The following is a 13810-nucleotide window of genomic DNA, read 5'->3' as shown; positions in this document are numbered from 1 at the left end:
AGACCATCTAGTTCCAACCCCCTCCCATGGGCAGGGACACCTTCCACTACACCAGGTGGTCTAGTGGAAGCCTTGTCCAGCCTGGCCTTGAAGACAGAAGCAGATACTTGAATGACAGTTCTACACAGCAGCTGAGAAACTGTACAGAAAGTCGTTCGCAGAAGGTGAAACTGGATTAAATGAGATGAGAATTAAAGTTCAGACTTTTCAGTGGGAGGTTATCTAATAATGTAATTTATCCAAGGATGCAGTAGATTATTCACTCCTTAATTAAAAAAACCAACCAAACAAAAAAACCCCAACCAAACAAACAAAAAACCACCCAGTATTAAATCTTTTACTAAAGAGTGTGTTTTAGTTCGGACAGGAGCTAACGGGGGTGAAATGGCCTGCATGACTGAGTTTGCAGCAGAGCTCCATGGCAGAGCCTGCATTTTGTTCCTCATCCTCCATGCAGGATTGCCAGCTTTGATACCGTGCCAGTGTCGCAGTGGTAAATTAACATCAGTTATTGATCATCTTTCAGCCTTTGTCTTTCATTTTTAAATCTGGTTTTGCTGCGGGCTGAATAGGACTTCAGCCATTTGTAATATTATCGTTTCTTCTGTTTTGTTTTATAGGAACATGGATTTTCCAGGACACTTTGAGCAAATCTTTCAGCAGCTCAACTACCAGAGGCTTCATGGCCAGCTTTGCGACTGTGTCATTGTGGTGGGAAACAGGCATTTCAAGGCCCATCGCTCTGTTCTGGCAGCATGTAGCACGCATTTCCGAGCTCTGTTTACCGTAGCAGAAGGAGACCAGACTATGAACATGATCCAGCTGGACAGCGAAGTAGTGACTGCAGAAGCTTTTGCTGCTCTGATAGACATGATGTATACTTCCACACTAATGCTCGGGGAGAGTAATGTTATGGATGTCTTGCTGGCTGCCTCTCACTTGCATTTGAACTCCGTTGTTAAAGCATGCAAACACTACCTTACTACCAGGACGCTGCCCATGTCTCCACCGAGTGATAGAGTGCAAGAGCAAAATGCACGCATGCAGAGGTCGTTCATGCTCCAGCAGCTTGGGCTCAGCATTGTGAGCTCTGCATTAAATTCCACTCAGAGCACAGAGGAACAACCAGGTACAATGAGCTCCTCGATGAGAAGCAACATGGAGCAGCGCACTGCTTTTCCTATCCGTCGTCTCCACAAACGTAAGCAGTCTTCTGAAGATCGGGCCAGGCAGCGCATCAGGCCGGCCATGGATGAGTCTGTTTCTGATGTGACCGCAGAGAGTGGGCAGTCAGTAGTTCACTCTCGGGAAGATTTCTTTTCGCCAGACTCCCTGAAGATTGTGGACAATGCTAAGGCCGATGCTGTTGCTGATAACCAAGAGGACAACACTATTATGTTTGATCAGTCCTTCAGTGCTCAGGAAGATGCTCAAGTGCCCAGCCAGTCTGACAACAGCGGAGGAAACATCTCACAGATGTCCACGGCATCCCAGGCAACGCAGGTGGAAACCAGCTTTGAACAGGAGGCTGCTTCGGAGAAGAACAGCTTCCCCTGCGAGAATCCGGAGGTCAGTCTGAATGAGAAAGAACACATGAGGGTGGTGGTGAAGTCTGAGCCCTTAAGTTCCCCGGAGCCCCAGGACGAGGTGAGCGATGTCACCTCCCAGGCAGAGGGCAGTGAGTCTGTTGAGGTGGAAGGAGGCGTGGTGAGTGCAGAGAAGATAGAACTGAGTCCTGAGAGCAGCGATCGTAGCTTTTCTGACCCGCAGTCCAGCACCGACAGGGTGGCAGACATCCATATCATGGAGGTGTCAAATAACCTGGAACACAAGTCTACTTTCAGCATCTCAAATTTCCTAAATAAAAGTAGGGGTGGTGCCTTCGGTGCTAGTCAAAATAGCGACGACAACATTCCAAATACCACCAGTGACTGCAGAATGGACAGCGATGCCTCTTTCCTGATGAGCCCAGAGTCAGGGCCTGCTAGTGGCCATTCGTCTGCCACCGTCTCTCACGTTGAGAATCCGTTCAGTGAGCCTGCAGACTCTCATTTTGTGAGACCAATGCAGGATGTGATGGGTCTACCCTGTGTTCAGAGTTCTGGGTACCGGGCAGCAGAACAGTTTGGCGTGGATTTTCCCCGGTCGGGCTTGGGTTTGCACTCCCTGTCAAGGGCGATGATAGGCTCCATGAGAGGTGGAGCTAGCAGCTTTCCCGGCTACCGCCGCATAGCCCCCAAAATGCCTGTGGTGACCTCTGTCAGGAGCTCCCAGCTGCAAGATAACTCATCCAGTTCCCAGCTGATCATGAATGGGCCCACTTCATTTGAGAACGGGCATCCATCGCAACCCGGTCCACCGCAGCTGACGAGGGCATCTGCCGACGTCCTTTCAAAATGCAAGAAGGCCTTATCTGAGCACAATGTCTTGGTTGTGGAAGGTGCACGCAAGTACGCCTGCAAGATCTGCTGCAAGACATTTTTGACTTTGACAGACTGCAAGAAGCACATCCGTGTGCACACGGGAGAAAAGCCTTATGCCTGCTTGAAGTGTGGGAAGCTTGAAGTGTGGGAAGCGGTTCAGCCAGTCCAGCCACCTCTACAAACACTCCAAGACAACCTGCCTGAGGTGGCAGAGCAGTAATCTGCCTAGCACTTTGCTTTAACCTCCCACCCGCCTGGGCCTGCAGGAGAGTGCCAGTGCAGTCGGCTCCCTGAACATCACAGGAACACTGTCTTTTCCCAGGCTGCAGGCTCAGAGGCTGCCCTTGGTCAATGAACTCTTATGTGTGCTTGTGCCACACACACAAAAGTCTTGGTTCTGTCAATTGGGGATACTATTGTACCTACCTCACAGGGGTGTTGTGAGGCTTAAACAGCTACAAGCAAGGAACATGGAGATCCTTGGAGGTCGCGCTGTAGATGTGTGAAGTGTTGTGTGTTCAGGCCTCGGTCTGATGGGGATACAATCCCTGCAGCTAAGCATTTCTTTTGCAGGGCTGAGGGGTGAGAGTATAGATATCTCATGAAGTAGCACATTTCAAGAATGAGAAAATGAAGTGCAAATTTCCTCCTTTTTTTTTTTTTCCCCTAAAGTATTTTGTAAAAGTGAAAGCATTTAAATAAATTACCTGTAAAATAAGTTGCTGCATTATGTATGGACAGTAATGCAAGAGCAGTTTGCTGTAACTAATGTAGGCCACGTATCTTTAGAAGAGAAAAATGACTTTGGATGCACCTGTCCAACATGATGCTTTAAAATATGCTAATAATAAAAATAGTTCTAGAGTTATGAATGTATGTTTGGCTGTTTTGTAGTAAAGGACACTGTGTAACAAAGGTGCTTAAATTAAATCCAAGACAAGTAACTTTTGGACTTCCAGATGTATATATACTTTTAATACAGCAAGATCTGGATGTTTGATTTTATTTCTGTAGGAACGTGTATTAAGTGATAAGTGAAGTACTGTTTCTTGTTCGTGCTATTCTTAGCAGTATTCTAACCAATTTGTATCTCCTATGTTAAAATTCTATATACACATAAGCCTGAAAAGAGCTTGTCTTTGTCTGCTTTGTTATTTTGAAGGAGAGAGAGAAATTGTGATGACTTTTTTTACTGTGTAAAATAGTCTCTTGCTGTTTCCAGATGATGATAGTCAGTCTGATCCCTGTAATTGCATAAGCACATTGTCCTTTTCTGTTACTCTTTTCTTCAGACTTTAATTTCCTCCTCTCTACCCTTACTTTCCCTCCCAACTGTGGTTTGTTCCTCAGATCAAACCAGTCAGGAACAATACATTTCCCATGTTTATTTATGTCTCTCTATAAAATATAATTGTTGTATCCAGTCCTTCCACTTCAAGTACTGTCATTAATGTACTTTTCCACATAAATTAAAAAAAAATCTGGCATGAATTGAATTTAATAAGATAGCACTGTACACTTCGTATAGCAGAAATTCAGTGACCCTTATTCATCAAGTGAATTGTGTAAATCTTCTCTTAATTTCCTTTTCTTTGGTATCATTGTAACTAATACTGTCTCTTTTTCTTTGTTAAAGATGCACATGAGCTAACTACTGGTGTACAGCATATTAGGCTTCTAAATAAAATTTTGGAGCACTTCTGCTGATAAATGTTGTTCTACCATGGAGGAGCTGGGTCAGGACTGCAGTATGTCCACTCTGCTCAGGAAAGACAGGATTTGCATTCCCTGCTATCAAAGTCACAGAGCAACAGCTTTCTGTTAATACAACAAAAAAATTTGCAACCCTTCCCCTCTTTATTTTATTCTGTGTAGCAAACTATCCTGTGTGATGATATTCCGCAGTTTTATGGAGTCTGTGCTACCTAATGGTTAGCTTTCTGAAACATCTTGGACTTGCGTTTGGATAAACTGAAAATAAAGTCCTGATCCACCGTCCTGTAGGTTATTTGGCAGGGTGAACTGTCAGCACTGTTGGGGCACAGAAACCAGCCATTGTCAGACCAAAGGAAACACGGAAATCTTGTGCTTGGCTTTATGTGAAATAGTATTCTGCTAACAAAGAAATGTGTCTTCATCTCTAATTACACTGCTCCACACTGAAAAAAAATATGCCAAATGTCTGCCAATGTGTCATTGGCACCTTGGTCATCCAAGGTAAACACGAACATTGACGCATAGGTAAGGATTGAATTAATTCCTATAAAATGTTGAGATTTTGTTACAGAATTTATTTAATGGTAGTTTTTCTGGCTCTTGATTTTATAAGCATTAAGGAAATGTGCTGCATTTTTTTTAAGCATTAGGATATGCCACATTTTGTTTGATAACAAATGGCAGGGGGGTTGGAACTAGATGATCTTTAAGGTCCCTTCCAACCCTAACCATTCTATGATTCTATGATATCAGGGGACTAACAGCATTGAGCTATACTAAACAATATCACTGAAACAATAAAATGCAGTACTTTTTACTTCAGTATCGTGTTACTTATTAGTAAAGTTCTGATTGTTTCATCTTCATTGCATTTCTAATGTTGTGTTTTAAAATAGGGGGATTTTTATATTTTCTACCTTGTTTCCTATAGCACATCTGAATTCTTTCATTCTTATGATGCATAGGAATAGAGCATCTATGTGAGTAAGGGGATTAGCAATTAAGAACTAATATGAGCAGATAACCATATTTAACTGTACTTCTGATGTGTTTTATAAAAATTTTAATAAATATCAGACCTTGTGCAGGAGGACTTCTGTCCTCTTTGTTTAAGGAAAAATTCAACTTGGAGCATTTTTGGAAGTACAACTTAGAATTTCATTATTCACTGACGTGTAGTGCATCTGGAGGAGCACACTGCAAACCCGAGAGCCTGTGGCCAGCTTGTTGCTTTCCCAGTCTTCCAGTATGAAGCAATATCTCAGATTGGTATCTCTACTTAGCTATCCCATGCCATAAAATGAGAGTATCTTGTCCCAAAGCTTGGTGATGTCCAAGAGCTTATCACTCAGATTTTTATCCAAAATTTACCTTTGCAAATGCTACAGTGAGATCTCATGTGAAGATGTTGGTATGTTAGAATGATGAAACATCTGAAAATAAACCCTATGTTTTTGTGCTGTTGTGTCTGACTTGATTTACTTGTTCACATTGTTCTGGTGTCTCTGCCCACCGCATGTGGTGGATTGACTAAACAAGCCATGTTCATGTGCCAGCTCACGGTGCTCTCAGTGCACTTGCCAGTGCACGACAACCCTGTTGAAATCCGGGTACACACGTGGGCAAATAAGGCCAGTCATGTAATGCTGTCTGTTGCCGGCCTCCTGCTTCATGCTGGGGCTTTCCCAGTTGGAGAGGACATGTAATAAATAGCTAATCAAGAAGAAGTGGCCTGTATTTGAGCCAGTGTAAAGTCTCGCAGGATAGTGTTGCCCTGCCAACACCTTCAGAGCTCATTTGAAGCAGTAAAGTGTGTCAGGACTTCTCCATGGCGGCAGTGGCCAGACTGTGGGTGGTTTGATGTCTCCTGGGTCCCATCCGCGGTGTGGTGGGCTCCCTCCTGGTCAGGGGTCTGCTCTAGAGGTGACATTAATGGTGCTCCTTGCGGTCACTGGAGAGGCCCTGTGGCTGGCTGACCTACCTGCAGGGATCCTTGCTGCTGCCACAGCTTTGATAAGAAGGGGCCTGCATCCCCCTCAGTGGAAGTCTGGGAAGTCTTGGAATTCTGGGAGCATCCCTGTTTGTGCATGAAGATTACTGACCTTTTTCAGCTGTATTGTTCCCTGATGAGTTTACCTTATGAGTGTCCAGGTGCTTGTGTGGGCAAGGGAGCAAGGGTAAGTGTCTGGGTAACGACACTAGTTTCTGATGTCATACTAATGACATCAGAATACCGACTAGTGACCTTTCAGGTCTCTGGCACAAGACAGTTTTGTTGCTTGTTTAATAAAATGTATTAGTGCTGACATGACTAATTGTCAGCATAATTCATGATTTGAAGAGATGTCAAGGTAGTTAAAAGAGGTTTTGAAAAAGCAAAAGAAGCATTCCATAATGTAAATGCTGTACCGTGTGCTCTTAATTCCTCTTGATAATATATGAAAATAAGTTCAATCTGGGGCTTCTTATAAAAAGGAGTGACTGAACTAGTCATTTTGCCCAGTGTCAGTTGTGAGAAGCCATACATCAATACTACATTTGTGTAGCTCTAGGATCACAGGCTTAGATGAGGCCTTGTGCTCGCTTGGGCTGCGAGATCACTTCTGAAGGCTCACTGTTCCTGACAGAAAATTCTTTTGTTCTCATAGACTATACTCCTTGTAAGAGCTTATTACTGTTCATATCTCTGTGACATCTGTAACGTACATAATCCATTGTCATTGTTGCTCTGAATTCCATGTGAGAAGACGATCTGGGACCCAGCATAGCTACTCCGCCTGGAAGCTGCTAGTGATTGTTGGTAAAGGGGTATGTCCAGAACTTACTGAGCAAGCAATCCTGTATAAGAGGTGTTCATCCTCAGCTGATGACCCAGCAAGGCTTACCTGTGCTTTGCTGTTGCTTTACACTCCGACTTGCCTGGAAAGCTACAGGTTCCTTTCAGCAAGAGCAGAGCAATAAGGCTAATGTTGTATCATTTACAGTTTTTAAAGTATTTTTGGAAAGAAAAATCTTTTCAGTGAGGGTATACTGATTATTTCTGTGGCTAGCAAAACAAAAGGATCAGCAGCTGCAGAAGGTACGCTTCTCAAAGAAATTCCAAGTGTCATCTGAAATGTGCTGTGGTGACTCCAGCCTCATTTACCACCTCCTGTCTGTTTCTTAATGTACCAGTTCATTTACACTTAAATGTTTCTCACACCATGAGGGGTCACAATAACCTCTTGAATATTTAGTCAAGTTCCTTCAGCATTACAGTACCTTCACCAATACCAGAATGTTCCATGGCAGATGTTACAGGTTTGAAAAATACAGACCAACAAACTAACTTGATGGAGTCGCACTCATGTCATACAGCCAAAGTTTTTGTACCAAAGTAAATCCTCCCATTTCTCTTTCCAGCCAGTTGAGATGCTCAGGAGCTCACTACCTTCCTATGTACCACCATGGCTACAAACCTTTCCTGGGTCAGTAGAGGTCTCATGAGAAATTTCCCAAATACTGCTTCCGACGGGCAGGCATACAGTGGTCAGCAAGGCTTGTGAATCAAAACGTATTGATAAACACATCAGATGCACTCTGAGGCATGAAGCAAAGGTCCTCCTTTAACTAGCCTGCATCAATAACTAATTAATGAACATCCTCCAATAGCTATTATTTCTATCAGAGTATGGTTCATTTAACATCAAGGGAAACTCAAACAGAGAATTCAGCATGAAGAACACTTGCCATGGGACAGGAGAAGTACAGAGTGTACTAGAAGAACTTTAATTCCCAATCACAGGCTTTTTCCTCTGTGCCTCAGCCCTCTCCCTGCACCAGGCTTAGGATGCCACCCTCCCCTGCTCAGCTTTTATGCAGGATGAGGCTGCAGAAAACAGGCCACTGCTTTCCTCAGAGGTGCAGGCGTGTGCTTTCTTTCACCCTTGCCAGAGTTCTTCCTGCACTGTGCAAATAACAAACGGGGAACTGGGCACTTCAGGCGTGTTGTGGCCAGTTTTATCCAGGGCTTTCTTCCAGCACTGATCGTCAGTCTGGCTACATCCCGGCATGCTGCTGGCCTGGTATGGGGAGGAGAGTGCTGTAGGAGGAGGGCTGGGTGTTCCCCAGGAGAGGTCTGGTCAATCTGGGGGCTCCCTGCAGGAGGAAGCATGAGGCTTTTCCTCTTCCTGGCCCGTGGGCACTGAGAACACCTGCCCAGGGTGTGGAGAGGGCCTGTTGGCAGCACAGGTGGGAGCACTGCGAGCAAGCTGTGGTGCTGGCCTAGTTCACGGTGTGGTCAGGCAGGGCAGTGCTGGGCTGTGTGGGCGCAGAGTTTGTACCGGATGCAGGTCCGGGGCTGCCCACAGTGTTTGGCACCTTCTCCAGTTGCTGCAAGAAGCAGGTGACTGGCTGGGGGGTGAGGAGAGAGCTGCCACCGGTGCTCAGACCCTGTCCCTGCTCCGTCCTGCGTAGGCTGCGCTGTCAGGGGCCAGAGTCCAGCAGCTTCCTCCCGTCTTGCTGCCCAGAGGCTGTGTTCACTGGAACTGGGTAAACCTCAGCCCAGAGATGGAAGCAGCCACATTGTGCCTTTGACCCAGGGGCATTTGCCTGGCTGCAGCGTTGCATCAGTGCTGGGGACAGGGGCATGAGTGGGGCCTGCGCTGAGCCCACACCTGCCCTTGCATAGGCCCAGGCACTGCCAGCACTGAGGCCTGTCAGCAAACCCCTGCAAAGGTTAAGGCATGCTGGAGAGGGCACGGTTGGCCTCAGGCTGAGCTGACCTCAATGCAAAGGGACAGGGGCCCCTGTACAAACACACCAATAAGCTGCTTGTGCCACTGCTCACCCGGATGTCACCAAAGGAGTTCAGGTGTCTTGTGTGAGCCTGGCCACCATGGGAGGTTTCCCCTCAGTCCAACATGGAGAACGAGTACTGAATGATGGCAAAAAATGCATCAGAGAAAGGAACAGGCCTGAGGTGGCTCCAGCCAATGTGATCCCTTTAGGCAGCCAGGGATACCCAGTATGGTATCCTCCAAAGTCACAAGCTTCTGGGTTGAGTTTACCTGTTGTACTGTGGGGCACGTGGTGGGCTCCTGTGCCCATAAGCCAACAGAGCTGTGTCAGTCCAGTGGAGGCATAAGACGGAGATGACCTGGTAGCAGCCAGGTGGCTGGGGCAGGTGCTTTGGTTGCTGGCAGATCTTGTTGGCAAGTTCAGTACTTGCCCTGGCTTTGTGTGCTGTGTTCTGCCTGTGGGATGCATTCCGCTGGGGTCAAGCAAGCTGAAATGTTCCCTGACTTCCTCCTCATCCCACACCTTCCACACCTTGGAAACAGGGCTGTCCCTTGTTTCATATGCTGCTCTGAATGGTGAAACCCGGGGAGAAGTGATGAGGCTGCTGGAGGAGGGCAGCTGAGAGCCACAGCTCACAAGGAACCGGGTGAGTCCAGGACTGCTTTTCACCGTATTCCCCAGCATAAGGACCGAGAGCTCATGAAGCTGGTTTAAAACCAGTGAGAGCAATCTCCACAGCTCGCAGCGCAGCACAGCACAGCTGTGGCAGTGCTGTTGCTGTATGACCAGGCCATAAGTCTCTGGCAGAACTCCAGAGAAGTAACCTAACTGCTTAACACACTTTGCTGTTGATTTCAAATTCCTATACATCGAATCACAGAACGGTTTGGGTTGAAAAGAACCTTAAAGACCATCTAGTTCCAGACCCCCTGCCATGGGTAGGGATGGCAAATAAAAGGCAAATCCTTGTCTTTTATTCTGAAAATTCCATTTGGGTGTCTTCCTTTGCTGTATAGTGGCCTTTTCAGACTTGCTCCTGAGTGCTGGTTGCACAGGAGGGTGGGAAAATGGCTGGTCCAGACTGCAAAGCTGCAACCTCAGCTCCCAAACAGAGAAGACTCCCCAGGGCACTCAGAGGGCTTGATTCCCATTTGACCATGAGCAGACCCTGACCTGGGGTTGTTCGTGGCAGACTGGGAAGGATTGTCACAGCTGCAGGGGACTCAGAGGAAAGCCACTGCTTTCCACCAGACTCTCTGAGGAACCTGGGAAAGGGGCTTGCTCACTCCTCATCCTTGGGAAGAAACTGAACAGTGAGGAACGACCTGCTCTGTCCTGGAGCACATCTGGATAATGAAGTGCTACGCACTGAGCGAGTAGGATCTTGCCACAAATGGCTTAAGGGTATGCCCCTTACAAAACTGGGAAGCAGCCCTCTGACCCTGTCTACCCCTGCAGTGAGAAGGTGCTCAGGGATCACATTCAACACTCATGGTTCAGAGCAGGATCTCTGAGCAGCTGTAGAGGTGTTTAAACCGGTCATGGTGAGCAGCACACAAGAACAATCCATGGAGCACACCGCACTGATTGTTCACTAGCTGGAGCAGGGCCTTGCTGAGCAGGACTGGCAGGGAGAAATTAATTCCAGCCCCCATTACAGAAGTGGGATGGTCGCTGCAGGGAAGACGGAACCCCCAAAGCTCCTGAACTGTGCTCATCCAGCCTCTCCTGCCAGCTGGAGGCACCCACTCAGGTCTTTCTTTGCACTAACATGTATCATTGCACCTCTAGGAAAAAAAAAAAAACTACCTGGGGAGGGGACTCAGGGTTGAAACCAGTGACAGATCACAGAACTGCCCACAGTTTGCAGGCCCCTTTAGAGCCCTACCAAGAATGAGTTACAGATACAAAAGGCAGAGCTAGAGATGCCAGGGGAGCTACGTGAGCCTTTTTTGTTTGGCTTTAGATACCTGGAGAAACACCATGTCTTGGCAGTAGCTCAGCAAGACCTGGCAGCAGGCCAGCAGCAGTGGGCCTATTCCCATCACAAAATTACGGCTGCTCCCTTGCCAGCTAGGAGCTGGGAGCTCAAGTATGGAACTGTCTGGCCTTCGGCTGCAACCCCAGCAGCCAGGCTTTGGGGACTGGTGCTGCAGCAGCAGCTCCCTTATGGTGCAACCCACGTTGCCTAGCAAAACACAGTAGTCCTGACACTGCAAGTGGCCAAACACACTCCATCACCTGCTGAGTATAGCTGTGACATGATCACAGTCATCAAAGCCCCACGCTTCACCCAGGCACGCCCCGTTCTCAAATGAAATGAGGACACATATTCACTGCTTCTCTTTAATGGCTACAGTGCAGTTCGCTCATCGCAAGCACCACTGGCGCGCTGCTGCAAAGGGAAGGAGGCACAGGACTGGTCTGCAAGGCTTCTCGTGGGAAGGCACCTCAGGTCCCACTGTCCCACAGCAGTGGGGGTCTTGCTATCACAGCAGCAGCTCGTGGGGCATGGGCAGCCAGCAGGTTGTTGGCCGCCAGCACCGCCATGGTGCTCCTTGTGGCGTACGTGGCACTCCCAATGTGTGGCAAAATCACTGCAGGGGACAGGGAAGGTCACTCGCTGGTTTCTTACCTTCACTGACCTCATACAGCCTCTTTCAGGGGTCTTCCCATGGGGGGGCAACCTGTGTCCTGCTCCAGCTGCTGCTCCAACAGGAGCCAGCATCAGATATGGAGCATGAAACAAAGTCATCAGCCACAGAGGACTGGAGAATACATCTGATAAATGGCCAAACAAACTACACTAACTCCTCCAAGCCAAAGAGCAGGTCCTGCCTGCTGCATTTAAGCTTGGTCCTCACCCTCCTGCGTGGACTAAGCCAGTGGTAGATGTAAAATACTATCCCTGTGGCAGAAGAACATGCAGTGAAATTCACAGGCTGTTGCCCTATTGCCACAGAGCTTTAGGAGGTTCTGCTCATCAACATAAACCAACACATATGGTCAGAGCCTGAAGGCTGTTGTGAAGCATCATGGTTGGATGCTCTGGAAAGGCACGTGTGGAGCAAATGGCCCCTGACAGAGTTGCAGCACAGTCAGGGCAGGGGTTTTATCCACCTGTATAAAAAGGCTTCTCGTATGCAATGCAAAGGAAGGAGCCAAAGCTGCTTCAATGGTACATTACTGTAACATTATTAGATGAGTACTTGCCCAAGGTATAGATCACAACGCCTGCCCTGCAGTCTCTGTTCCCTCAGTAACAGACAGCAGCTACAGGCAATGCAAAAGCCTGAACACCCAACATGCTGCTGCCCTGGGGGAAAGGCTCTCCCAAGGACTGTGGGTCCACATAGGTCCTTTCTCCCCAAGTCAAGAACCAGCCTGTGTTCCCTGTTAGCTGTGAAAGTAATGTCAACGTTTCCTCCTCCTCTACTTACGCTGTTTTCCTCCAATTTCTGAAACCATTTGACAGTTTTGGATGAAATCTGCAAATGGTTTCAGAATCATCAAAGCCTCTTCTGCGAAAATAAATACATATGTATTGTGTATGTTTTTCTTGGTGTCGTGTCAGAACTCTAAGATCTCTGAAGTCCTGCAAATATTTCCAGAAAGTCTCTGCTTTTATCGTTTTTCACACTGTCTACTGTGGGAATCAAAGCAAACAAATAAAAATAAGTTTTTAGCAAAAAGATAATCACAGCCATAGCTATGAACTTCTATTTCAGAAATGGACACTCAGACATGGGCAGTTCCAAGTTTTCATGGATTGCTCTATGGTTTCTTTTCAGAATAGGCTTTTCCTACTCTAAAAACTTTGTTCTTGGAGAGAGGACACTGCACTGGTGCTTTGCCCATGCAAGTGGAGATGCACATGCCAGATCTCATGGTTGGGGTACAGGCTGTGCAGTCAAGGCACTCGATCACATGAGACGAAGCTGCTCTGGCCTGGCTTGTGCCATCAGCTCTCAGCAGGGCTGGCTACCCCAGCAAAGCCAAGTGTTAAGGTAGGAACGCACCGGTGACGGGGTCACAATCACAGACATCTGCTTTCTAACCAGAAAGCTGTAACTGCTCTGTGTTGCACTTCTGCCTCTTTTCTGCCTCAAGGGATACAAGCAAGCCTGTCTGGCTTGTGTTTAAGTCAGTCCCACTCAGTAATTGGCCCAATCCACATTCTCCCTGCCTGTAGAAGAGGAAAGCTCCTGGCCCTGTTTGCAGAGGGCGGGTTAAGTTACCCACTGAAGGCCACACCATGGAAGGCAATGGACATGCCAGGAGCTGCCTCTAGCTCATCCCAGGCTGCTGGCGAGCCTGTGGTGCCTGCAAGGACAGAGCAGCACAGGTATGCAGCAAGGCCATGGGAAACAGCCCCACACACAGCCCCTTCACTCTGCAACCACAAGGGTCCCAGGAAAACATAGGGCTGCTAACGTCCTGATCTAAACCATCCTCCAGCCCCATGGGACAGCTCTCAGGGGGCTTTTGGGAGAGAGGAACAGTGAAACAGTGATCAGTTACTGCCCCAGGTTGCAGGGACCCTGCCTCCCCTCCAGCCTGGCTGAAGCACAACAGTCGCTGAGCAAGCCCTTCCTCATCAACCTTCCTCATCCAATCTCACCTGCTCCAGAGAAGACACCCACTAGTCCTGGGACCAGCAACTCCCTACCTGCCTGATGCCCATTACTATCTAGGAAATGGGCTGCCTGAGCTTGCTGGGCTCCCCTTTCCCAGTGAAAGCTGCCTTGGGTCATCCAGGGGATGCAGCTAGAGCATCTGCAATGAAACTGCTCATCCCACAGCATGAGCACTTGCCAGCCTCTTCAGCTCAGGGGTGCTGAATTTGCTGACATCTACTGGGGAAAGCGGTTGTCAGGACAAGGCCAGCAGCT

At 47.7% G+C, this 13810-nt stretch overlaps 2 protein-coding genes across 2 annotated transcripts in view; one reads left to right on the top strand and one right to left on the bottom strand.

Moving 5' to 3' along the window:
* The first annotated feature begins 624 nt into the window (after positions 1-624).
* ZBTB5 (zinc finger and BTB domain containing 5) lies at positions 625-2665 on the top strand. Its single transcript, XM_010161415.1, is given in 2 exon segments — positions 625-2559; positions 2561-2665. Coding segments are annotated over 2 exon segments (2040 nt in total).
* Positions 2666-11407: 8742 nt separating this feature from the next.
* Positions 11408-13810, bottom strand: part of LOC104516915 (glyoxylate reductase/hydroxypyruvate reductase-like) — a gene marked incomplete at its 5' end in the record, with an annotated part of 6213 nt that continues 3810 nt past the window's right edge. Inside the window, 2 exon segments of the mRNA XM_010161416.1 lie at positions 11408-11435; positions 11437-11515. Of these exon segments, the coding sequence (XP_010159718.1) occupies positions 11408-11435; positions 11437-11515 (107 nt within the window).

Source organism: Eurypyga helias, unplaced genomic scaffold (assembly GCF_000690775.1).
Source record: "Eurypyga helias isolate BGI_N326 unplaced genomic scaffold, ASM69077v1 scaffold3941, whole genome shotgun sequence".
In the NCBI taxonomy this organism is placed as follows: Eukaryota; Metazoa; Chordata; class Aves; order Eurypygiformes; family Eurypygidae; genus Eurypyga; species Eurypyga helias.
Note: the sequence above shows the minus strand (reverse complement) of the source record. Positions and strands in the feature narration are given on the sequence as shown.